The following is a 26,369-nucleotide window of genomic DNA, read 5'->3' on the forward strand; positions in this document are numbered from 1 at the left end:
TTCCTGCTTCATGCAGGTGGGCCCAGGGAAGGGGCTGCATTCCGTTCTCACCACTCCCTGCCCGGCCCATCTCTGACATCCAGATGTTGAAGCATCTCCTCTGTAGGTGAACAGAAGATTCAAGGAAACTGCCCTGAAACATTGCAATAAATGTCTTTCTATCTTCTCTTGCAGGTCTGGATTTACAATGAGGATCATGAGCTGATTTTGAATAATCTGCTGTGCTTGGATGTTTCTGAAACTCGCTCGTCCGATCCCCCTCGGCTGATGAAGTGCCACGGCTCCGGTGGCTCCCAGCAGTGGACATTTGGGGTGAGTGCAGAGGCTGCCATAGGCACATTACTTGTAATCAGTGTCTCAGTCAGGGACAGTAGTGTGGTTATTAATTGTGGTGGTGGTGGTGTTGTGGGTCCCAGGACGAGGTGGGAGATGAGAATTGACTCCAAGTTCTCAGAAGGCTGATTTATTATTTTATATTAAAAGAATATTATATACTGAAACTATACTAAAGAAAGAGAAAAGGAGACATCAGAAGGTTAGCAAAGAATGATAATAAAATCTCATGACTGACCAGAGATTCTGACACAGCTGGACTCGGATTGGTCATTAACTAAACACAATTCTCATGGAACCAATCAAAGGTGCACCTGTTGGTAAACAACCTCCAAACCACATTCCAAGCAATCAGATAATTATTTTTTACATTTCTTTTCTGAGGCTTCTCAACTTCTCAGGAGAAAAATCCTGGCAAAAATATTTTTCATAAAATATGACAGTGATACAGTAGCACTAACAGGACATCAGGGCTGAGTTTAATTGTGCCTAAACCTCAGAAGTACCAAGGCAGTTGCACTGGACCAGGCCCAGCCCATGGTTCAGGCAGCCTGTACAGAAGTTGCTTTGATGGCTCTATTTCAGTATTAATAACACTTTTGCTGTGCTCTGGGACATGCAGGCCCTTTGCAACAAAGAAAGGTTTCTGCAGCTCCACTGAGCCTTTCTTCTGCCAGTCACAGCCACCCACAGCACTGTGGCTCATCTGGAATATGCCAGAGAGAACAAAATCCACCCCAGAGCTTTGTTGTGTTGTGTTTGCAGGCCTGGGAGACAGGAGGAGTCCACGTGGTGATTCCTGCTTAGTGCTTGAAGAAGCACAGGGCAGAGCAGTTGCTTCTGCCCTGTAATTGATCTCATTAGTTTAATTGTTAAAGCCTGGAGTGGCCAATCCACAAAACTGAGCCAGTGCTGCTCACACATGGGATTTGTCTTCTGGGTATTCACTCAGAGGTTGCCCCCCACATGCCCTCAGCCTAGCTGAGAGTCTGTAGCACCAACATGGTTGAACAAAGGGAGGGAGAGTGTCAGGACCCAGGACATCCCTCTGACTGTCCTGAGCAGCCAAGACCTCTGACAGGGGTCAGGAGACCCTGGCACAGAGCCCAAAATGCCTCTGGGTTTGATTATGACCCGTGGAGCAAGTTACCAACCTTAGATGAAGATCAGCAAGCCACGACAGTTTAAGTAGAATGATAGTGAATTTATCACGAGGTGAAAAAATAGATTTTGGGGTTTTTTATAATGGAGATTCAGGGAGGCAAGATGGAGGGATCTGGGTGTATTCTGCCATTCTCCTTGTTCTTCTTGGTCTCTGTCTTCTGGATGATGTTGGCACTTTTAGATTGGTTTACAGTAGCAGCTCACTGTCTAACATGGGTGATAGGTACTGGAAAGTGATTGTAAACATTGTACATGTAGTTTGTAGTATAAAGACATAACACCGCCCCAGGGGCAGGCAGAGTGCCTCTGACTGTCTTGCTGAGCAGACCTTAGCTGGACAGGAGAAAGAATTTTATAGATAAGATACAATAAACAACCTTGAGACCGAGAAATAAGAGATCTGACTCCTTCTTCAACCGCTGGGCTGGGAAAAGAGATTTTCTAACATTTCTTGGGGTCACTCTGACCAGCTAGAGACCCCAACAGGAGAGCCCTGCCAGCACTGCCAGTGGTGCTTCCAGCACAGCTCTGCACAGCCTGTCTCAGGTTCCTACCATGCTGCTGGTTGGCAGCTCAGGTTCCCAAGGGGAGTCCCACAAGTCCTATTGCAGCCCAGGGTGGTGTGGAGATACAGAGGCAGATACTGTGTGAGCCAGGGTTGTGTGTGTGTCTGACACTGGCACCAGCACTGCCACAGCCCCCAGGGACAGTGAGCTGAACAGTTCTGCTGAGCAGAGGTTATTGAAGGCTCTGCAGCTGGTGTTAGCAGCAGGGATGCACAGGAGTGGGGGAATGGCCACTGGCATTGGGTGCATGTGGCTGTTGGTGATGCCTGTGGCAGGGCTGGACAATCTGCACTTCATGTGTGACACCTGGGCTTGAGCTGGCCATGGCCATTGTGGCTGTGGGAGGTGGATCTGTAACGGGGGCACATTGGTGCTCATCAGTGATCCACAAGGAAAGAAAGTGACTCAAACACTAGGATTGATTAGGAAGGGGATAGAAGCTGCAGCAGGGAAATGTCAGCACACCAGGGCAGTTTGTTTGTGCTGCATGTGCTGGTCTCCTCCTCTCAGAAAGGCTGAATTAGGGCTGAAGAAGGCTCAGAGGGGCATGGAAAAGCAAATGGAAGGTGTGGGGCACCTTTCCCATGAGGAATATGAGAGCTGGCTGGGGCCCTTTAGATATCAAGCCTTTTGGAACAAGGGGAACTCCACTGAGTCATTGATACAGGGAAATACTAACTGTGCACTGCCAGTTGTGGTACAAGACTTGGCTTGGGGGGGATATTTTTGAGGAGTGTTTTGTTTTCTTACTGCTTCACTGTGCATCTGGTTGTGGCCACAGGCAGTGGCAGAGCCTGGCAGGGCTGTTCTTGTGGATCTGCTCCCCCTGTGCAGGAGAGCAGGAGATGGCTGCCCATGGGAGCTGCTGGGGCTGTGCACAGAGCCCTTTCCAGACAGCTGCTACAGGCTGGTAGTAGAGATGGCACAGTCCTCTAAAGGTAATAAAATGATAGGATCTGTTTCCTTGTCACTCTTGGCTGGGGTTTGGCCTTGCCCTGGCTGTGGGCACCCACCATGCACGAGGTCTGGCACGACGTGTGGCAGCTCCCCAGCGTGTGGGTGCTGAGGACAGGGGCACTGCTAATGCATGGTCAGATGCAAAACAGGGACCTCTGTTCAGCCTGGAGAAGAGAGGGCTCCAGGGAGACCCTAAAGCATCCTTGCAGTGCCTAAGGAGGCTGCAGGAGAGCTGGAGAGGGACTTTTTGCTACAGCATGGAGTGATAAGACAAGGGGGAATGGCTTTAAACTGACAGAGGACAAGTTTAGGTGAGATATTAGGAAGAAATTCTTTGCTGTGAGGGTGGCGTGATGCTGGAACAGGTTGCTCAGAGAAGCTGTGGATGCCCCATCCCTAGAAATGTTCATGGCAAAGTTGGGTGGGCTTGGAGCAACCAGGTTTAGTGGAAGGTGTCCCTGCCCATGGCAGGAGGGCTTGACCTAAATGATCTTTAAGGTCCCTCCGAACCCAAACCATTCTAGGATTCTGTGACCTGTCTGTGCCCACCACAGCCTTGTGGGCTCTCTCTTTGCTGAGTGCTGGGGAATGGGTTTGATCATCCCTCCACCTCATTAAAACACTGTGCTGTAAACAAAATCCCAGCTGGGGGCCTGTGAGGACGTGAGAGCCTTTGTTTCCAAGTCTGGATGTGGTTATGGGGTGTGCTGTACTCCACTGCTGCTGTGGGTCTGGTGTGTCTGGGAGGCTGCTGAAAAGCTCATCTGTCAGAAGGAGCACCCCCTCCCCTTGGGCATCACTTCCAGCTCCAGTTTGACAATGGAGAACAGAAGTTTCAGTAAATAAATCCCATCTGTCTTTGTCTGCTCTAGAAGAACAACCGCCTGTACCAGGTCTCCGTGGGGCAGTGCCTGAAGGTGGTGGATCCCCTGAGCCACAAGGGCTACGTGACCGTGGCCATCTGCGACGGGTCCCTTCCTCAGCAGTGGCACTTTGAGAGCTGACGCAGCCAGGAGGTGGCTGAGGAGAGTTCAGCTGAGCCTGGTTCCCCTTCAGCCACGATCTGAAGTCATTCTGGAGGGGTTTGTGCGGAGCCCTTGGCTGCTACACCTGGCACAACCATGGAAGGAGCTGCTGGAAATGCCCTGCCCCGAGGAGCTGAGCGTGGGAAGGTCTGGGTGTCACTGGTCCCTGGTCACACACTGAGAGCAGCAGCCCCACTGCACCAAGGAGTGAAATTTATCATCAGTTCCTTGGATGGTCCTGGATTATTGGACTGGTTTTAAGTAAGAGAAATCATTAGAGCAATGTAATTTAAATGGTGAGATTTCAGCTTTGTGGATCTTCTCAATGACAATGACAGAAAGGAGTCCTCCTTGACTATTTCATGTGCAGTATCTCAATAATTTACTAGTATGGGATTACTGGCCAAAATTATTTTACTTTTTCTGGAAAATATTTTTATTCCCTTTCATCTTCTGATAATTGTCATTTGAAATATTTAAATTTAGTTCTTTTAATTTTAGGACGTTTCACGTAGTTTAAGTTCTTTGCTGTCATTCGTCACCTCATATTTAAAACAAAGTAACTATTGCAAAGTCTATTTTGATGACTCATGACAGTAGCTGCATTTAAAATAAAGTATCATTTTTTAATTAATTTGTATGGCCTTACTCTTTGTAGCTCTTAGACCAGAAAGCACCTACTTGCACACTGATGGAAATTAATGTTCAGACAATCTGGGTCTTGTTTTCACTCCCTTTCTCCCTTCCTCGCATCTTGGAAGGCTTGACAGGTAATTTCTGGTTTTTTCCCTCCACTTCTCTCTTTTCATTTATTTTACTATTTCTTTGACTTCCTGCCTCAGCTTCTTCAGTGTGTGGGAGCTCCTGCAGAAGAGAAAAGCTGCTCTTACCCAGTGTATTTTTTCTTAGCACCGTTGTTGGCCTCATTTCCCACTCCACAGGCACAGCCTTCCCTGGGAACGTGCAGTTTGGATTTTGGAAGTTCCAGGACAGCCTTGCCCTTCCACTTGTGCAGCAGAAATTCTCCAACTGCAAAAATACTGCAGCATCCACTTACTGACCTTTTGGGCAGTGTGAAGAAAGTAATGATAATGCTGGAGTAATTACAGCCCCACATCTTTCTGCAGAGAGGAGATTTGCTTGTGCCAGACTCTGCTTGGTCCTTCAGCCCCCTGCCAGGGCCAGCACCTGGGAGGAGAAAAGCAGAGGATGCAAAGGAGCAGGTAAGAGTGGCCTGGCCACAGGGCAGCTGCTTTGCCTCCTCCACTAGTCCTGGAGGGAGTGAGCCCCTGGCAGGGAGAACCAGGGACCAGGGTTTAAAAAGCAGAACCAACTGGCTGAAGTTATCCAAGATACAGCATTACAATGGGAGTAATTAAATAAGACACAAGCCAAGCTCCTTCCTACCAGGAGGGTGGAGGGGGCTGGGGAAGTGTGTTCAGTGTTCCACCTCCTGGGCTGAGATGAGCCTGTGGCACCCACTGTGAAATTTAGGATGTACTGGAAAAGGGGGAAGGCAAAATACTTCTCAGTGGTGGAAGCAGACACAGATCTTGGAAGAAGCAGAAACCAGACACCTCAAATGACAACAGGAGGATGCACTTTATAGATGTAAAATATTTTTATTCGTAAATGCTGATCTTCTAAATCTGTTTCCACAAATTCCAAAACCCATAACACTCTGTATACTTCAAAAAATTCTTTTTTTTGTGTTGTTTTTGTACTTTTTTTGCCAACATTAGATACTATTATACAGAACAGAAAAAACTGTAGGACAAATACTGGTAGGATGTTGGAATATTGTACAAGAGAAGAAAAATATTCAAGAAACAATTTAATACAGCTATTTATCAAGAGAAAAATATATACAATTGATTTATTCTGTAAGATAAAAATACATCATGCCATATACATTACAAGTTCAGAACTGTATTACTGAATATACCAACAGTTTACAGTCCACTTTAATTGTGCACACAAAAAAAACTTCATTTTTTTTTATATTTAGCCTGTGAAGTGTCAGTACCAGAATTTTAAGTACAAAATAAAAAGCTAACCTGGTTCAAAATGCTGATTAAATTTCTACAAGCAAACACAAAACAGTGTTTATTTTTTTTAAAGAAATGTAAACAAAAACAATCCATACAAACACATCTTTAAATTACATTTTCCAAAATCCTATTGCCAGAGTCCTGCAGCTGCAAGCACATTACACCTAATTTTTTTTTCCTTGTTTTCCTTTTAAGAAGGCTATCGCATGAGACTGAAGCTCCAACTCATTCTATGCTGTTTACATGATTTAATCTGTAGGCTGAACAGTCACCTAATCCTTGACTACTTTTGCTGAAGAAAAAAACCATGTCCAGCCTCTATTTTGGGTGGTTTTAGCAGTTATTCACAGTTATCACAAATTGTAAGCACAAAAAAACCTGACTTAAGAAATAGGGATGCAACAATATAATACAAATAAAATTAATCTAAATTACCCAAACATCTACAAAAGTCAGAGTTGTAATATACACTGCCTTTACCAGGCTTAAGGTTTACTTTAAAAAATTCTCATAAGACCACAGTTGAGACTGCTTTAAACATACAAAACCCCCTCTCTTTAAATTGAGATTTTGGTTATTCCGAACTGGGAATCGCATGTCCGTGAGTACATGAGATCATATTGTAACATCCCTATCAACGTTTGAGAATAAGCACCCGAACTGCTGCAGAGTCTGGTAGCATTTGGTCAATAACTATTTTTATACTGTATTTTTTTTTCTCAAAATATTTACACTTTTATACAAAGTAACAGAGTTTTGTTAGTTCTGCAGGTAACAGCAGCAGCTTGGCTTTCTTCTAACTTTCTTTTTAAAAATAGCTTCATTCACTTATTCAATAATAAATACAAAAAGGTTCTCTTATTTTACAGAAATCAAAAACTACAATAAACTGACTCATGGAATCAAGTATTTAAATGTATTTTAGTGCAAGTTATTTTTTCCCTTAGCTCTATCCCTAAGGAAGTCGTTTCAGTACATTCCTTGTTCAGTGGTGTCTACTTTTATTTAAAATTTTTTTCTTTAATTAGAGGGCCTGCCCCTTTATCAAATAAGGCTGTGGCCAGCACTTTGGACTTCTCCCTTTCGCTGGTGATTTCAGTCTTACATTCATAGTGGCCACCTGCCCTCCTGCAGGTCAGCCAGCGGTTCTTTGCCCAAGTTAAACAGTTTCTCCTTAGTGAGCTCAAAAACAAAAGTGCTGGACCATTCTGTTAACTCAGTTTCACCTCCACATGTCTGGAAAGTCAGCTTCAGATTTTGCCGGCTTGCTTCTGGTGCTTGTTGGTTGGTGGGTTATTTTTCCTTTTTTTTTTTCTTTTTTTTCTTTTTAAATACTTGTGTAGAAATCTGTATTTTCAGAAGTGATATTTTTTCTTTTCCCCCTTCAAAAAGGCAACAATTTTCCGTCGACAAAATCAAAATGTGAATCACTTCTTCCTAGGGACAAGCAACCCTCAAAGACAGCAAGGAATGCATTCTAGTTCATCCACTTTCGGCAGTTTACAGCTCCACAGTGACATGGAATCTTGTGCTGGTCATCTTCAAAATCAAACTTATAGTCATAGCAAAGCTGGAAGGAAAGGCACAAGAGTGGTTATGGAAGAGCTGGGATTTGCCACAACAGCTTAAACAGCAAAAGCCAGCAGAGGCTGCACTGTGAGGGACAGGCAGAGTTTTACAGGAAAGGCGAAGGGAAATGTCACCTCCCCCCAGAGCAAACAAGTTGTGCCACTGGCCAGGAATCACAGAATGGATGTACGTGGCAAGAGGGGTGTAAAGCCAGAAGCTGCCCTACCTCCTCCCCCTTCTGGATTCTTCTGCTGGAGCTGATGATAATTTTGTGTCCTCTCTCAAAAGTGACCACCTCAGCCACGCAGTTGGGCGCACACGAATGGTTGATGTACCTACGAAAGAAGAGTGGGACAGATGAAACCTCTTAGGAAAACCCATCCCTTGAGGCAAATCTGAACCAAACCTCAGGATGGCCTTAGCTCCACGGGCTCACCGCCTTTCCACATACAATTACATTACTCTGTACTTGTTTCTTTACCTAGAAAATGTCAAAAAAAAATCAAGGATCAAAAAAAATTTCTTTCTTCACAGCTGCCATGAAACGTAACTGAAAGATGAGCAAAGCTGATGGAAGAGACAGTGGGACAGTCTGAAGACTGAATGTACCAGCTCAGAGAATAAACCCCACAAACTCAGAGCCTCCAACAGCCCCAGGCCAACACGGGGGATGCCCCAGGAAGAGGTCAGGGATCTCTCCAGGGCCACCCACCTTGCAGGGCCTCCCGTCAGGGTGGCATCGATGACGTGGTCGTTGTCAATGCGGAACATGTACACGCCACGGTTCTGGAAGACACAAGTGGCACAAGGACTCTGGTCAGGTTTTCCTGCATTGCCAGTGATGAACCAACAACAAGGGCCAGCTCCATTCTGCATTCCAGATCAGGCACTGCCCACTGGCTCACAAGGGAAAGCACTGTCACATACTGCCTGTGTCCCCATGGGTTTGTGAGGGATGATGGGTCATAAACACAAACCTCTGGACAATTCAGTTTTCCCCAAGAGCTTCCTACTGCCTTTCATCCAGGGCGTACGACTGCCTTCCAGGCAGGAACTAACTGTTACAAAGTTACACAAAGGAAGTGGCTTTAGATTTAAGAAGTTTTCATTAAAAACTGAGGTCCTGACATGTCTGGCAGAACTGTCCTCTGGAACAGAGGATGTGTGCTCCCTACCTGGCCAGAGTGCTGGAAGGTTTATTAAACATTGAAATACTCTGATAATAATCACTGCAGACTCCTCTGGTATTATTTTAAGCCTATTTACATTTATGCTGCAGCAGAAAACAAATCAGGGGACCTGAATTCATCAGGCAGAACAGCATTTGTTTTGTTCTATGAATGTCTGAATGGGGAAGGGGAAAGAGGGAATGAACACACACTCTTACCTGAGACTCATAGAGCTTCTCTTTCCTGTTTGCCACCTCATTCCGGATAATCGTCCCGATATATTCAATGACCATTGTGTGCTTTTCAATGTCTCGAGCAGCATATAAGCCCAGGCCCTACAGAAAGTGCACTGAGAGTTTATAACTTTACACTCACACTGTGTTCCTCAATGTGCCCCAAACCAGCAGTGGAAAGGGGAGAGAGGGAAGCAGCACTGATAAATAATTGATGCAGTAACAGCCCAATGCAGAATCCAGCCTCACACAGATCCCAGAAAACTCAGCTGCTGTCTTGGTGAGAAAGCTGCTCTTACCCTCTGACACTGACTGTGTAAAGGTTATAAATTCACTGAGAAATAAAAGTGGGTTCTGCTACACCAGAGATACCTGCAAAGAACCCAGGCATGGTGAAGTCCAGCCTGAAATAAACAACAACCGTGCCCACACACGGCTGGATTGACAAAGCTTTTCCAAAACAGACTGTGAGACAAACCAGCAGCATGACAAAAAGCAATGGATTCTATACTCCTATGAAGGCAAACAAGTACTGAGCTCTTCCTGCTGGTCTTGTACCATTTCATCAGCTTGGCCTGAGCATCTCATGCTTCCACTGTGTACTTCTATTTTTATTAAGTTTTACTACGGTTTTGAGGAATAGGCTAAAAAAACCAAACAAACCACCCCAGAACTTTAAAAAAATCCTTTTTCTAGATAACAATAACAAAGGAATTTTTAAGATATTTACAGTAATTAGAAACAAATATTACTTAAGGTAAATGTGTGCAATTGATGTGCCATGTAAAAACTGCCAATTTTGGAACAAGACTGGAAGGAATTTTGCAATTGGTTTAGTTTTAATTTTCATCTGGACTCGGATAAATATTTATGACGTTTACAAGATTTAGTTGTAAAAAAGATACTAATAAAAGCAGATGCAATTTTTTAAATTGCCATTTCCTGAGGTGAGAACTGACCTGAATGCGAGAGCGAGCCAGGTACACGTTGGATTTCCACTCGGTTTTCATCTTGCGGTACTGGGAGGACTTGGAATGGACGAACTGTTTGCTGTAAGGCGCGTTCAGCTCCCCCGTGACTGTGCTCTGAAAGGACTTCGATGTGCTGGTGCTATTCAAGGTGTGAGGCCTGTAGGGATTGGGCATGTAACAGGAAAGAATACAAGAAAAACTGAAGATTTCTCTGAAAACAGCCAGGAAACCCAATAAAAATCCTCTCAGACATACAGACACTTAAAGCCAGCTAGCGGAGACACAAAGCAGTTCCTCTGACTGGGGCATGCACATTCACAGCCAAGGACGACAGGGTTTGTAAGCAGCAGACGAAAGCACAAATAACCCTAAAGCAGCCTATAAACCCTGGGCTGTACTATGTGAAATTAAAACAAAATACCTTAACACAAACCTCTTGACATGGGTACTCATTTTAGGCTCGGCACGGGCACAGCCCGTGGGGTTGATGGCAAGAGGAAGTTCCATTAAGGGGTTTCGGCCATAGCGGAAAGTGTAGTTCTCACAGGCCTCAACCCCTGGCAGCTGCAAAAAAAAAAGAGAGGGAAAGAAAAAAAATACAAATAATTACATGTTTAATTATGTGTGTAACAAAATGTTTGCTTTTCTGGTCCCCTTCTCGCGTGTCGATCCAGCAAGTGGGATGATCCAGCGAGAACTGGGGTGGTGAACTCACCGATTCTGCAATCCTGGCCACTGCAGAGACTGTCAAACCAAAGAGGTCTTCACCCTTCAGATAGCCGGGGAACAGCTGGAGCATTTCAGATTCTTTTCTAACAGAAGCAACAGGCTCCAGGATTTTATCCCACACACCTACATAACCATTGGGAGAGAATTACAGTGATCAAAGAAATAAAAGCTATTGCACTTGGTTTTAAAACAAACACCTGAGGATATGGGAAGCAGAACCCAGCACTGAGAAAGCTTTTGTCTTTGATTGCCTATACAAACCGGTCAGGATCTAAAAAGTGGAGAATGACTGTTGAGTTGTTAATTTTTGGGATTTAACAAATCTCAAAGAAACACACCATTGATTCTGCACCCTCAGTTCTCAGAAATGAAGCTTTCAGTGCTCTCAGCATGGAAACTTTCAGTCCTCTGACAAAAACACAGACAGGTTTCTCTTGAGAAATCGTGCAAAAGTAAGATTTTCTGAAAATACACAATATATTCTATTTCCACTGATTGACTGTAGTAGACTGCTCATTCTCTGAGGGTGTCAGCACCCACAACACCAAGGCTTGAGACCCGGAGCGTTACGGGTCTCCAGCACATCCATGAGCCAATTTCTGAGACCTGCCTAAGTGTTTATGGACACCCTGACATTCTTCACCCTGACAGAGACATTACCCATTCTGAGCAGAATGCGGTCACTCAGCTGTTTTTAGAGCTCCCTAACTTGAGCCCAGCTGATTTGAAGATAACTCAGCAGTGGCTCTGTGTTTAAATGAAGTCACTTTTCATGAAATGAAACCTGTGCTGCCTTTCCTAGTGCTTTACTTCACTTTCAACACTCAATCTTGGGTCTCCTCTGTGGACTTGGAACAATTCTTCTGATCTGCAGCTTACACAGTTTTTTCAGAGGTGATCACAGTCTTCACAGCAGGGTATTAAAAATGGGCCCTGGAAGCTCACTATAAACAGGTCCTGTACCACAGGAACCAGCAGTACCACAATGAACAGCAAAGCCACAAATTCATCATCTTAGCTGACAAAATTTACCTTTAGGTGTTGTGTCAGTCAGAACCAGATCCTCGTGGCCCTGCTCCACCACCTTGATGACGAAGAGCGGGAGCCCGTCCTTCTCCTCGATGGAGCAGAGGTAGCGGCAGCGCCTGTTGGCATACCTCATGCTCCAGTACAGCCGGCTGGCCTCGTAGCCCACGGGGAACAGGGCTTTGGAGGAGTGGAAGGCCTGCATCTGCTGTGGCAGCAGCTGGCCCACAGCGTGGAAGATGAGGCTGCCCACGCGGAAGGTGTGGTCGCGCTCGCCGCGCTGGACGATGCTGGCGATCTGCCGCACCTCATCGCGCTGCACGTACACCCTCCGGAACACCGCGAAGTAACTCAGCTCCTGCTCATGAGTTCCCTTTGGTTTGTGCATGGGGCAAAGCATGGTCTTGTCTTTAAAAAACATGCATTGTGCTTTAATGGCACAGGTAAAGTGATAAATATTGGTGCACCTTAACCTGTGGCAACCGCTGGTGGCACCCATTTTGTGACAGAACATGCATTTCATCTGCAAGCCTCTCCGCAGTGCTAGTTCCACGTTTATTAAGGCACCAGCTTGTGTCTCGTAGACTTCTGTAGACCAAAGAGCACAGTTCAAATGGACCCAAAGGTCTAAATCCAGGTTGAGAAGCCTTGCTGGTCCATCAGTTAATCCGTCACCCTCCTCGTGACAGAAGCAACATTTCCTGTAGTCTTTAGGCACGGGGTCTGGTTTAAGGGTTGTGCCCAGTTTTTTAAGAAATTCATCTATTTCTTCTTCACAAGGAGGTTTGAATGATCCTTTAGGAATCACAATCTGAATGCTCCACTTTTTCCATTTCATCCCTTTCCATTTCTTACTGGGAGGCCGGCAGTCCTCCAGACTGCTGTGTATTGCTTTTAACCTGGGTTTGAGTTTCACCGTTACCTTCAGCTCATCCGGTTTCGCCTCCACCTTGGCTGCTTCAAAGGCAGGGGGGAACATGATGGGGGGTGATGAGGGTGGGGAAACCTTCTCCTGCAGCTGAGGCAGACAATGGACATCCAAAGTGGAGATGTTGTTGCTGTACTGATGGAATGCTTTGGGCGGCCTCTCCTTCATCGGCGACTGTGGCAGGGTTGGGACCAATTCCTGATAATCAACAGAAAACTCTTTTAAGAAAAAGATCCCAAACTTGTTAACTGTTAAATATAACCTGAAAACATGGGCAGCTCAGTATGGGAGAGGCTTCTCCAAATGCCTAAAATCAAGATGCAGCAACAGAGAAAGATGGAACTTCTCCTGACCCATGTTACCACAGCTTGGACCAGGATTTGGAGCAGTAAACTGTCAGCCTACCTAGAACATGGTGCCCCTTTAATTCATGAGAGAAAGCACAAATAATCCTTTGTCCAGGTTCTGAATGCAAAACTCCTCAATTGCCCTTAGCGAGCTGACTGCCAGCTTTAGTTCTTAGGGATTCTTAAAAAGTTTTGTTACATCACAAAGTAACCTTAAAATATGGGTCACAGAACTAATTTAAAGTCTAAGAATCTGATATATGGTAGAAATGGAAAATTTAGAACTAATGCCACATAATTTTTTCCTGGAAACAAGTGAGGAGGAGTTTCTGCAGGGCTCTGGATCAGATACAACTTGAGGACTTAAACTATTCAGTCACAGTAAACAAGAATTATACCTGCAGAGATTTGTGGAAAAAAACCCCACAAAAACCTAAGAGAGAAAACAAGAACAACAAAGGAAGTTTATATTATGAAGTGCTTAATGTGGTTTGTGTGATTAATCTTGAAAGAGTAAATTAAAGGATCAAGAGGGTGAACGTGACATTTAATTAACTGAATTAGGTACATGCTGATGCACTTGTAGAGGAATGTTACCCTGTTTATACAACAACTGGAAATGAGCTACATGGGACACTAAAAGGATATGGATGTACACAGAGTTATCTTCCTCAGGTTGTATTTTTAAAATTCAATTCCTCCTGAGAAAGTAAGTAGGACGCACTTGAAGGAAGGCTTCAAACTATACGGTCTATATAGGACTATAAGAACACATTAATTAGGTAAAACTTGAAGGACACAGCCTGTTCTGTCCAGTAGTTTAGGGAAAAAAAAGAACATTTGATCTAGAAACAGCAGAAGACAAGTTAGTTAAAAAAAGTACTCCAAAAATTTTAACTGTGAGAAACTCGTCATTTAGTCTTCAGTGAAGACTATTTCACTTTTAATGATTAAATAATTAGATAAATTTAAGTTCCCCTTCTTCTGACCCTGAATGACCCTTGAGACAGCATGAAATGATGCCCCATTTCTCTCAGTGTTGGACACCCCTTGCAGTGTCTGCAGGTAGAGAACTACAGCAGAATTATTTGGGACCACCTGAGAAAATTCCCTGGCCTGATTCCACCTTCAGCTGAATGAACTTCTTCAGATGTACTTTTCCACTAATAAAAAAACTCCTTTTCCTGGTCACTGTCAGCTCACAGACTCCTTACTGGTGTTTTGGTAATCAATGCTTTAAAATGGCAGCTTCACCCAAATGAAGTCAGGGAACAGGATTCTATTTTCCCTGTTACACTAAATAAATTAAACTCTTTTTACAAACTTGCTGCTCAATTATTATTTGCACAGCTGTAATTTTATTTTTAATGTACAAGCCAAATCCAAATGCAGGATATACCCCTTAAAAATGTGTCTGTGGTTGTTTACAGTGCCCAGAGAACTTGAATCACTGATTTTTTGAGACTGCATCTTCAAAGCCTGGGAGAGCAGCCAAAGGTGATGGCTTTTCTGCCATGCATCTGTCAGACACAAAGTTCTGCAAATATGATTTTTAATTCATGCTGCTGCTTCAGAATCTCAATGTCTGAATATAGAGCAATTAATTTATAAACCTCTCAAGTGAAGTGCAAACTTCCCCCTTGGCCCCTCTCTGTTCTCCAACAAATAGCTGCAATAATTTCAGCTCACTTGGGTCTGCCAGTGTTTGATACTTACTTTGTTCTCTGAGTTTTTTGCTTGCACAGCTGCTGAATAAAGAACAAAGCAGTTGTTGCTACAGAATACAATGTCCTTCATTTTATCTGAGCCTTCTTGGGAATCCTGGGAATCAAACACAGAAGAGTGTAAGAAGTGCATTTTAATACCATTCTTCACATAGTAAGTGTAATGAAACAAGTCTTCCAATCTGGCTGGAAACTTTTATTTGTAGAACATTTGTGAAATAATGAGGGATGCTGTGATATAAATACTTGATTATTTGACAGATCTAACGTTGCCACCACCTACACCCCTGTTCTTCAGCATTTCCTGCCTTTCACAGAAGTTTAACAATCAAAATAAGGCATTCTACACCATGCACCCATCTGCTCCATAGGCACTCTTGCAAAGCAAAATCCATTTTCTTTTATCTTTAGATGGCAAAAGAATGTCTCATTTCAGCCTAATCAAAGGCAGATCACAGTCTTTTATCTCCTTATCCATCTGCAAAACCTTACTGGGAATTCAGTGCATTCCTGTCTGCATGAACACTTTCCTCTCTGCAAGTTCTGGCTGTGTCTTTGTGGTGTAGTCACCTCCTGGTCACTGAGGAGCAAAGGCATTCTTTGAAGGAATGACAGTTCCAGTGTAAGGACAAGAGATTGCAACTGAAATCTGATTCCTGCCCAAGAGGACTGCAAGTATTCCTGCTCTCACAGTAATTCCTGACACAGTAACGTGGCTGCCTCACAAATGAGCTTTTTTGTGACACAGTAACGTGGCTGCCTCATAAATGAGCTTTTTTGAGTTGAGGTCCCTTCCGTGAAGATGTCAGGGAAGGAGGTTGGTAGCAGAGCTTTGAGAAGTCCCATAGATGAGACCTGTTTTGTGAAACGTCCTGGGATTCATTTTGTACCAGTAACAACAACTTTGCCATTTTTTAGCTGTACTGCAGATGTGCCTGAACGTCCCACCCCGAATCAGGACACACAAGGAAGGGGAACAGCACAGGAAGCTGAAGTGCTCTTGGCTGGCAGGACAAGCAGGACTTTGTGCCATCCCTTGCCTTAAGGAGCCCAGCTGAGCACAGGGCCCTGTCCTGGCACCTCAGCACTGACCTGTTTGAGGAAGGGCAGGTCCTTGAAGGATTTCCTCACACCACTGCCCAGAACCACAACCTTGCAGTGGGAGCACCAGCGAGGCCTCAGGGCTGAGCCTTCTGCCATGCTCTGGCTGTGATCCTTGTAGCCAGCCAGACCTGGGGAACAGATTTTCTGTCAGAGGCTGCATCAGATCAAACCTAACTGATGAGAGATCACAGTATTCTTCACTTGTCTAGAGTACTAGCACCCTCCTGGATAGGCCATGGAAGGAGGGCATTAAACCTTGACCTGACAGATAAGTTGTGTAAATCAGACCTAAAACAGCTGTGCAAACCAGGCATAAACACATTATTGTGTAAAAAATCACAAATTTAACTAACACAGGAATACAGGCTTGAACAACCATGTCAAGCTTTCCAGCATGGGAACAATTTTCCTGAATGAGGTATTTAAAACCAGACTGGACATAAAAAACCCTAATAATGTTAGGAATTATGGGAGAAATGCCTCACTGACAGTGATGTAAACAGACACTGGAAATCAGAGATGGATGAGAGCTACTCATGGTTAAATCCAGGAGCATCCACATGATCATGTAAGAAGTGAAAAGTTTTATTTGGAACAAGCATCAATTATTGAATTCTAGAGCATGGATTTATGACGCTGAGATGCATCAGTACTGAATCAGTTAAACCCTGGTACTGAACAGGGGAGGTTCAAGCCCACTCACCATTGCTGTTGGCAGGGAATGGCACATTGGGCTGCTTCAGCCCATAGGGCCCCACGATCCTGGCAGGTCCCATGGATCCTGCCTGGGGACCCTGCAGGAGCAAGTGCTGCCTGTACTCCATGGGTGGGTTCCCTCTGTGAGTGTTGGTGGCTGCCATGGAGGATGGGACATCTGGAGCATTACTGACCTCGTAACTGTTGGGAATTCTGACATGGAGCAGGTTGGAGAATGCTGCTACAATGCTACTGATGTTCTAAAAACAGGAATAAAAACCAAAATAATTTGTTTATATCTGACAAGCAGCTCAGATAGCAGAGATACAAACTATCAGAAGACTGCAATAGCAGCGTTATTGCACTGTAACCCCCTCAGAGTCACTATACATAACCCAAATTAACTGCTGTTGTACTCTATGTAATACATGCTTATTATTTTTACCTCAGCAGCTGTGGGATGTAAAGTAATTGCTACAGAGATAAGGCCAGATTTAGGACCATTCTGGGATGGTCCAAGCTGGGAGGAGAAGAAGCCAGAACCAGGTAAGGCTCCTGAACCGGGTTCTGATTTTATGTAATTCCTTTTGGCTTCTGAACCTGAAAATAAACCAGAATACAGCATGTTAATCCTACACTTATGGGAACAGACAAAAACCCAATCCTAGCTGTAAGTGCACACTCTGCTGCAGCCTCACCTTTCCCAGTGCTGCTGGGCAGGATGGGAATAATGGGAGATGGGACAGGTTCTGGGTTCTCCTCCTTTACAACCGACAAGTCTGGATAGCGACTGATCTCCATTCCCACCACGCTCTCAGGAGAGGAAGAAGGAACAAAGCTGTCAGGAGTGTCCCTGTCCTCACAGTGATCTTGAACCCTGGAACACAACCCAAAAAAGCTGGTTTAAAAATGGACTAAACTTTTGGCAAGCCAAAGTTATAAATCATGACAGGGAACTAAAATGAACCTGCTGGTTGTTCCTGGTCACAGAACACAAGTAGGTGGTTGGCCATCACCTCTCATATTCCATTGCACACATATTCCATTTCTTGGGAAAGATCCACGAAGAAAACAAAGACACTGACAAAGCCAAACCCTCTGTTCCCCATGGCTCTATCTATCCACCAGAGTAAAAAAATGAGCATTTAATATATGAACTGTTTTAATATTTAAACTGTCTGGCCTTTGTCCACATTCAGGCTCCAGTGCTTCACAGACACCCATATTTTGGGCAGGCAAGTGAAAGGGAGGCAAAAGGGAAGATCTCTCCAGGGAGATTCATATTCCAGCCAGTGTTACTGTTTTAATATTTAAACTGTCTGGCCTTTGTCCACATTCAGGCTCCAGTGCTTCACAGACACCCATATTTTGGGCAGGCAAGTGAAAGGGAGGCAAAAGGGAAGATCTCTCCAGGGAGATTCATATTCCAGCCAGTGTTTCTCACCTGGGACACTGAGTGGGGCTCTGCAGTTTCAGGTTGGCTCTTGCATAGTCTTGCTGCTGCTACAGCAGTCACCTGTCACTACAGCACCACGCTGCTCCACGAAAAGCACCTATTTGTATAATTTTCTTCCACTTTTAAAATATCAAGGTAAGGAATCCCTAACAATTTAGCAGAATCTACTACTTCTGGAATCACCTACTTCACTATGCTGCTCTCTACACCTGGGATGTTAAAAGTTAAAATGATCCCATTCCATTCTCTGCCCTTCTGTGCCTGTGCAAAAAGGATTTTGTTTCTCCACACCTTCACAGTCTCATCCAATGAAAGATCACAGAATCTGCTCCAAATACCTTTTTGAAGATGTCAGGTAAAACCTACCTTAACTCCTCCTGGTTGTTGTGAGGTGGTGTTGGAAGTGAAGCAGGAACATCCACAGTTTTGGGGCCCTGAGCCATTGCTCTGGCTAATAAATCATCTTGTGGTCTGAAAGGCAACTGGAACTGCTTTGGCCCCAGAGCTTTGGTAACTGAAACCAGAGAGGCACAGCACAATGAGACATCTGGACAGCTCTTTCAGGGACAGACATGCTGCCTGCTGGGTGTGGGTGGGGCCTCATGCTGACACCACTCTCAAGACATTTGGGAGTTCAAAAAATTGTGAGCATTCAGGATTAACTTCCATTTTTACGAAAAAACTGCAAATTTTGAGCAACCAGGGCCTGAAAGACTTTTGAGTGTGTCTTCTGCCACTATGAGAGGATGCTTGTTTACTTAAAAACCCACAAAACTACAAAAAAATCAACAATTTCGCAACAACAAAGGAAAAGGAGTGTGAAAAAAGGGATTTTAATCACTGAATAGTCTTTACAAAGACCCAATATGAAGAATAGAAAGCAATTTTAACTGTCCAAATTTTAAGTACCAGGAAATACACACTGACTGCACACATTCTGGATAGGCTGCTTTGAGCCCACTCAACCAAGGAGCTCATGCCAGTCATTTGTACTGGACCCAAAAATCTGATCCTAAGGTTTTCTTTCTCATTTCTTAAGAGTACGTCTAGCTCTCAACATGTTTCTGAACGGGAACAAGGCAAAGGCACCAACACCTGACACTATACTGGTGTAAAATATTGCTGGCCAGTGATGATTATAACCTTGGGAAGTCTGGGCATTTTGTTTTTATAAAGGAGCATTGCAACTGAGAAGGATCCTAGGAGGTAACCTGGAGGGGTCTGAGGGGACACCTCCCAGCAGCCTCCAGCTTCCTCATGATGGGGGGCAGAGGGGCAGGTGAGGATCTCCTCTCTGGTCACCAGTGAAGGGACCCAAGGGAATGGCCTGAAGCTGTGTCAGGGGAGGTTTAGGGTGGATATCAGACAAAAGTTCTTCACCCAGAGGGTGGCTGGCCACTGAGCAGGTTCCCCAGGGCAGTGGGCACAGCACCAAACCTGACAGAGCTCCAAGAACATTTGGACAACGCTCTCAGGCACAGGGTGGGATTGCTGGGGGTGTCCTGTGCAGGGCTGGGAGCTGGACTCAATAATCCTTGTGGGTCCCTTGCAGCTCAGCATGTTTTGTGATTCTAAGATCTATTTTGCCATTTGCTAGAAGCAGGACAGGCCTTGCAGCCCCAACACACACGAGCCTTACCATCATGGCCCCCCAGCACTCCGGCCTTGCCCGCGAGCTCCTCGGTGGTGGCGAAGCCATTGACCAACTTCTGGCAGGCCACGGGCGGCGGCGTGGGAGGGAGAGAGGCAGGGGGGGTCGGGGGATTGCTCAGATTGTTCTGCTGCAGGACAGGAGTTAAAGAACCATCAGTCAGGATGGAACACAGGTGTAGCCATGATATTTTCTGAAAAATCCTTTCCTTAGGATTTTTTCTCCTGAGAAGCTGAGAGGCCTCAGGAACAAAATGTAAACAATGGTTATCTGCTGCTGTGGAATGCAACAGGTGCATCTGTGATTGGTCTCATGTGGTTGTTTCTAATTGATGGCCAATCACAGTCCAGCTGGCTCGGACTGTCTCGGTCAGTCACAAGCCTTTGTTATCATTCTTTTCTATTCTTAGCTAGCCTTCTGATGAAATCCTTTCTTCTATTCTTTTAGTATAGTTTTAATATAATATATATCATAAAATAACAAATCAAGCCTTCTGAAACATGGAGTCAGATCCTTGTCTCTTCTTAAGACCCCTGTGAACACCGTCACACACAGGGAGAGAACCTGTCTTGTTCCAGTACCAGACAATGCAACCCACTCAGAGTTTTACACCCAGAGGTAGAACTGATATGCAGCCATAGCTGAGACCCAAGCATGAGACACAGAGGTATCTACTGTACAAGACACAATGATTGGCTTTTCTTGTGTCAGGGATATCAGAGGAACAGTTCACATGAGTAAACACTGCCAAATACACTACCAAAAGATTTACAAAAATGCACAAAGAACATTGTAAGGAACTGTTTCAAACAGGTTCCTACAGTTTCAGCAAAGGTCCTGACTCCATGCAGAGAGAGCTGTTCCACAGTGACTCTCCAGCACCATGAACAAGTCAGCTTCCCCACCTGCCCCTCAAGGAGAAGCTGCCTCACCGTCAGCACAGGATGAGCTGTCACTGAAGCAGCCACCATAGAGCAGCAGATACTCTGCAAGTTCATATCTGGGCTAACTCTCACCAGTTTATTCAACTGCCCATATTTTAAATGAAAATTAAATGAGAACTTCAGTATCTGTTGTTCCTGCAGTCATGCCCACAAAGCTCATCCTCATTACTTATCTTTGACCACAAGAACTATTTCTGTAGGTCCCATTCTCAGCTTACACACTGTAAGGCTGGAGAAAGCATCACTGGTTTTAATAGGTTTTTGTATTAGGGTATCCAAGCAGCAAATTTGATTCTGTCTGTTCAGTATCCCACTGCCCTCCCAGTACTGCCACTCTGATCTCAGAGACTAAGTTTTAAATGCTGTGGGTTATTAACTCATCAACAAACAATCTATTTTGTTCAGAGTTCCCAGGGTCTTAGTTAGGGCTTGGTGGGCAAATCAGAAAAAGTCTATTTCTTATTTAATTCACATTAAGAAATGCTTAATGCTTTCAAAGACTTTGCAAAATACTGAGAATTCAGTCTTTTCTGCTCCACAAAACTGTAATTACAATTCTCATTATTTAGCATCCTTTTGTTAAAAGCGCATTTGTAGTTTTTCATTAGTTTACAACAACACAGTTCCCAGAACCAATTCCACTTTCAGAGAGTAAAACAATGGTGACTGTTTCACACTATCTAGTCCAGCAATAGAAGGTTATTTTTCTTCTAGTTGCATAAAAGGCAAGAACTCTGACTAGTAGTAATAATATAATGGACTTCTCTTCCCACAGAGAGCACACAACAGAAATTCAGGTTAAAACCATACCTTGTAAATGAGCTGGGAGTAGTAATCTGAAGCCCCATCAAGAGTAGCACTACCAAAACTTCCCACAAGTCGATTTCCACCATTGAGTTGGCCACTGCCATAAGGGAGGAAGTGTGCAAAGCTCACTCCAATTATTGGTTCCACCAAAGGCAGAAGAGAAAGTTGCTGTATTAAAAGAAAAAGAAGTCAGAAATTAAGTCTAAGACAGAAAATGCAATTCTCCAGTCAGTAGAGTGGTTTTTAATTTAAAAGAAGAATTGGAATTTATCCACTGTTAGCAAATTGTTCAGCTCCAGATCCCTGCCAGCTCATCCAGAGGCTGCCAGAGCTGACAGGAACTCTGTGGCTTTGGGACCACCTGCCATGTCAGCCCACCTCCCAAAATTAAACACCAAACTTTAAATTCCCTGATTTTATGAAGTTCACATTTTCCCCAATCTGTGCTCAAAATTCAACTTAAGCATCAACTTCACTTCCACGGGGAGAAATCCACAGCTCCACAGGGCCTCTGGGCTGCCTTTGCCAGCCCCTGCACACTCACCTGTTTCAGCTGGATGAAGGTATCTGCATTAGGATAAACTGCCTGCTTCTCTTCTTCCTCTTTTTTCCTCTTCTTGGACCGAGGAGCTGCCTTCTCTCCTGTCCTCTGAGCCCGCTTGTTTCTCTGCTTCTTGGTTTCAGGTCCTACATCTGTTCTCTGGAGCTGGCTGTTACTGCACCCAAAAGTACCTTGCATCTGGCCTCCTGCAATTTGCTGGTGTGAAAAAAGGAAGTGCAGCAGAATTTTTGACATGTTAATACACAGTTCACTCCAATTTACTGCACGATTCTGAAAGCACAGGCACAGAGTAATAAATCTCACTGATAACAAAGTGTATTTTACTGGCAGGTGGAACTGCTAAACTGTCCCTACAGACAGAATTATGACCTCCCATTAACACCACTGACATCTGAAAACATCATTAAAAACTCACAGGCCAGTAACATTCTCTTTTGAATACCTCCTAAAATAAAGTTACATGTGCATGAAACCTTGGAGATGTTCACGAGGGCCTAATGAAAGCCAGACTTGGTGGCAGAAGAGAGGCATGGAAGTTAATATAATACAAAAGTATTTTGAGGTTAGCAACAAAAAAAGTGTTGTGAAACCTTTCTGGATTGTACCACTTGCTTAAACACTTCCAGTACAAATCTGCAAAGCCTTTCTTCCCATGGAAGCACAGCTGGGTAAAAGGGATCAGGATGGGACTCTGATGCTACAGGGGCAAGCCAAAAGAAAGCCCATTTCTTAAAAAATTCATTGTCATTTTAAACAGCCCTACATGAACCCTACCTCAGTATTCTAATATTCCTATCACATGTTTTAACAGTGGATATTTCACAGTTAATTACCTGCTGCTCACTATTATCTTTACTTTTATGAGTATTTTTTTCTTTTAAACACATTTAAATTTTGTGTTAAGAACGAATTTAGAGTTTAGGCAGTCAAAACCCAAAAGCAGAGATTAAGATTACAATAAAATGACCAGCAAGTCTAAGTGTAAAGTGTATCCTACTTCCACAGAAAGCACTTTTCTTTAGGTCTAAAAACAGACCTTATAAATTAATAAATCACACAGACGACTCAGGTGGAGTCACAGGAGAAAGGAGACACACCATGTTCTGTACAGACACATACCAGTCAGTAATTAGGAATCATACTGTAAAATCCTGCCTTAATACTAGGAAGTGACATTTTTTGAAGACAGTTTTCTGTAGAAAAAGACTTTTTTTTTTAAGCGACTTCTAAATATGCTGACCTAAGAAGCCATATTAAAATTTATTCCTTGCTCAACACAGGTGATTTATTTGTGGAGAAAAGGCAGCAAAGAGGCTAAAGTTCCTTAAAGCTGTTTCCTTCACCCCTGCACAGGTAGGTTATGTCCCCACACATGCCCACAGTAAGGCACAGACTAGGCTGGACTGCTGCTGACGACAGTTTAACAAAACCAGTACCAGGCTCACCATTCCTTCAGCTGGACTCTGCTTCTCTGCTAACTTTTTATCCCCAGAAGCCTCTTCTTCCGCTCGGCCACTGTTCTCTGGTTTCTGATTTAGAAGAGATGAGGACTTCTTGTTTTTTAGCAGGTGTTTCAGCAGTTCATTCCCTGACTCCCCTTTGGCTGCCAGAGCACCGGGTGGCTGTGCTGGACTCGGAGCTGAAGAGCTTGGCTGTGAGGTGACCTTATCCTCCTCCACCTTAATACTGCTTGGATTTTCTGGTTTAGGCTCAGCTTGACCTGAGCATTGATCAGTTTCTGCCTTTTCCAGTTTAACTTCTTGGAGGCTGCTGGGTGTGTCCATTTTAGCCTTTTCAGCCTCTGCATTCCCCCCAGGCTGTGTCTGGGACACGCTGCTGCTGCTGCTGAGCAGCTTCCCCTTCAGCTCAGGGGAGTTCTCTCCCGTGTTGGGTGTCGAGGGGACCGTCAGCTCCATGGACTCCAGCTCATCCTGGTGCCGTGGCTCATTGGGGGTGTTCACTGTGGGGGTGGAGGTAGCATCAGAAATGGTTGGGGTTGACGGTGCAGTGATATCCGAGTGTGGAGTTGATGGGGCTTTTATGGACTCGGCATCGTCGTCCTTTTTCTTTTTCCGTGTCCTTTTCTTTTTGCCTTTCTCTTCTGGGATTATGTCAGAATAGAGCTGGATGAGAGACTGGCCTGATACAGGGATGTTTGCAGCCTGGGGCACACCAGTGTCCAACCCACATGGGGCACTGCCCCCCAGCACTGGAGATGAAGGGACAGCAGAAGGGAGCGGAGGCCTGACCTGGTTCTGCGTAAAGGCAGCCCCAGGGAGATTCCCATGAGTTTGTTTTACATTATGGAAACTGGGGGCTCCACCTGCACCAGCAGATGCATCAGGTCCAAAAGCTGCAGGTCCCACTGGCCTTCGCTCTGAGCTTTGCATAAAAGTGGTGGCAGGAGGGGAGGTCACTGCACCCTGCTGCAGGATCTGCCCCATCTGCTGCTGCTGCTGCTGTGGGGACGACTGCAGGGGCCGAGGGGTTTGCATGAAATCACAAGGCAGCTCAGAATTGAAGAAAGGTATCTGAGATAAAGATGTTTTGTTGTTCATTTCAGGCCCCATCATACTGTGCTGCTCCAGCTCCATCCTCTGCTGCAGAGCTCTCTGTCGATCCACCTCCTGCATCAGCTGGATGCGCTGCCGCTCCTGCTGCTCCCGTAAGCGCTCCTTGCGCTCCCGCTCCTGGAAGCTTTCACTGAAAGGGTTGTTGTCCTCAAACTCCACCCTCGGGGGTGCCCCTGACTGGGCAGCTGCATTTGGGCCAGGCACAGGAGCCGGTGCACCAGGAGTAATTGGCAGTGGTGTCATTGGAGGCTGCATCCTTGCTGGATTCATGGAAATGTGACTTGCAGGGTTTGCAGGTTGCCACCCAGATAAATTTGGCATCCTGGTGGGGTTGGACTGCCCAGGCATCACCACTGTGTGCTGCTGATGCTGGAGCTGCTGGGCCACCATGGGGAAACTCTGCTGATTCATTGCTGGTGCTGTTCCCCCTGGAACCATGGGAGGCTGGCCCTGGACCCCTGGCATGATGGAGTGTGGGGCCATCCCACACTGCTGCTGCTGCTGCTGCTGCTGCTTGATCCGGTACTCCTCAATCAGCTCCGCGTGCTCCTTCTGCTGCTTCCGGATCTAAACATTGAAACAGTCATTATTCACCTCTGCCACAAACTGGCTGTGTGAGCAGCATAAAGCATGTAACTCCCCAGTGTAATTCCAGGAGACAATGAACCTCAGGCCAAACAAGAATTTCTGTAGTGTTTTTAATGCTAAACAGCCATTATTTCATCAGAAATACTCCCCAGCCCAAGACTTCAGACAAAACAGCAACGTCTCAAAGTTCTAATTACACATCGATACTCATTGTGCTAGAAAATATACAAACCTAAACCAGCGATGATCCTTGTCCTAGAGATCTTATCATCCATGCACAGAATACAACAGTTGGGAATACACAGGAAAAGGGAAACAGTGAGATGGATGATGTTCACACATCAGTAATGTTTTAAAAAGATCTAACTGGAAAAGGAAAGTTTGCAGGAAAATAGTGATGGATATTCCCATTTGTTCATCGGCAAATCCTCAAACACCCCATGTCAGATGAAAATTGCAACTGCTGCTAGAAAATTTAAGATTTTAAGACCAAAATAAACTCAACATGGGCACTACAAGTTATGCCTTGTAGATTAGACACACAGGAGAAGTTGAGGGAAGGACACAATACTCTCAACTGGACAAGCAAGAGCCTTTCAGAAGCACTGCAGAGACCCAACTAAAATAAAAACAGAAGGATTTGCAATCCACTGGTTGGTGATACATACATTATGGAAAATCTCCCTCTCACTTCTGTTCATTTGATTATGACTTCCACAGCTTATGTAGGGACAGAAAAACTCTGTAATGTACTTTGAATTGTGTGATAGCCCTTTCCTTTATCTGAAGCAAGGACTGAGACAGAAAGCTCAGGGTAACAGTGATGCCATAGGACACACTTCATGCTGCAGGACAGATGTACCCAGAAGGTTATTTACACAATAATCCCAGGTCCAAGATGATTTATGAGCTCTGCCTTGGCACTGACACTGCTGGATAAACAGTGCTACAGCACAGAGCCACTGACTGATCCATCTGCACTGCACAGACCCAGTGCTCCAGGGCTCCTCTGTGGTCCTGCAGCACTAAACCTGTGCTGGCTCTGTGGGGCTGTACCACGAGGCCCCCAAAGCACCACAACCTCCAGGGGTGGATCAGCCATGACTGTCCCTGGAATGAGCTGTGGTGTCCAAGGCTGAGCACACCCAGAGGCCCTGAACTGAGCTGGACATTTCAGCAGTGCAGGGAGGGCAGGG

At 44.9% G+C, this 26,369-nt stretch overlaps 2 protein-coding genes across 3 annotated transcripts in view; one reads left to right on the top strand and one right to left on the bottom strand.

Annotated features, from left to right (window-relative positions):
• GALNT11 (polypeptide N-acetylgalactosaminyltransferase 11) overlaps positions 1-4,679 on the top strand; it is a 30,862-nt gene extending 26,183 nt beyond the window's left edge. The window contains exons 10-12 of one of the 2 annotated variants that reach the window (XR_004082095.1): positions 175-312; positions 3,893-4,095; positions 4,143-4,679. Coding sequence is in view for 1 of the 2 variants with exons in the window: in XM_005424349.2 (XP_005424406.1) it covers positions 175-312; positions 3,893-4,024 (270 nt within the window). In the remaining variant the exon portion in view is untranslated. Of the gene's footprint in view, positions 1-174; positions 313-3,892 lie in introns of both variants that reach the window. The other variant, XM_005424349.2, reaches the window with a different exon arrangement.
• A 968-nt stretch (positions 4,680-5,647) lies between these two features.
• KMT2C (lysine methyltransferase 2C) overlaps positions 5,648-26,369 on the bottom strand; it is a 188,355-nt gene continuing 167,633 nt past the window's right edge. The window contains exons 44-61 of the mRNA XM_031059743.1: positions 23,458-25,152; positions 21,995-22,207; positions 21,454-21,618; positions 19,688-19,829; positions 18,415-18,562; positions 17,291-17,469; positions 17,038-17,192; positions 16,600-16,852; positions 15,885-16,024; positions 14,785-14,889; positions 11,800-12,919; positions 10,754-10,890; positions 10,460-10,602; positions 10,027-10,195; positions 9,053-9,169; positions 8,378-8,451; positions 7,892-8,000; positions 5,648-7,666 (exon numbers count right to left, since the gene is read on the bottom strand). Of these exons, the coding sequence (XP_030915603.1) occupies positions 7,574-7,666; positions 7,892-8,000; positions 8,378-8,451; positions 9,053-9,169; positions 10,027-10,195; positions 10,460-10,602; positions 10,754-10,890; positions 11,800-12,919; positions 14,785-14,889; positions 15,885-16,024; positions 16,600-16,852; positions 17,038-17,192; positions 17,291-17,469; positions 18,415-18,562; positions 19,688-19,829; positions 21,454-21,618; positions 21,995-22,207; positions 23,458-25,152 (5,157 nt within the window). The 3' untranslated portion in view covers positions 5,648-7,573. The remainder of the gene's footprint in view (positions 7,667-7,891; positions 8,001-8,377; positions 8,452-9,052; positions 9,170-10,026; positions 10,196-10,459; positions 10,603-10,753; positions 10,891-11,799; positions 12,920-14,784; positions 14,890-15,884; positions 16,025-16,599; positions 16,853-17,037; positions 17,193-17,290; positions 17,470-18,414; positions 18,563-19,687; positions 19,830-21,453; positions 21,619-21,994; positions 22,208-23,457; positions 25,153-26,369) is intronic.

Source organism: Geospiza fortis, unplaced genomic scaffold (assembly GCF_000277835.1).
Source record: "Geospiza fortis unplaced genomic scaffold, GeoFor_1.0 scaffold182, whole genome shotgun sequence".
Lineage (NCBI taxonomy): Eukaryota > Metazoa > Chordata > Aves > Passeriformes > Thraupidae > Geospiza > Geospiza fortis.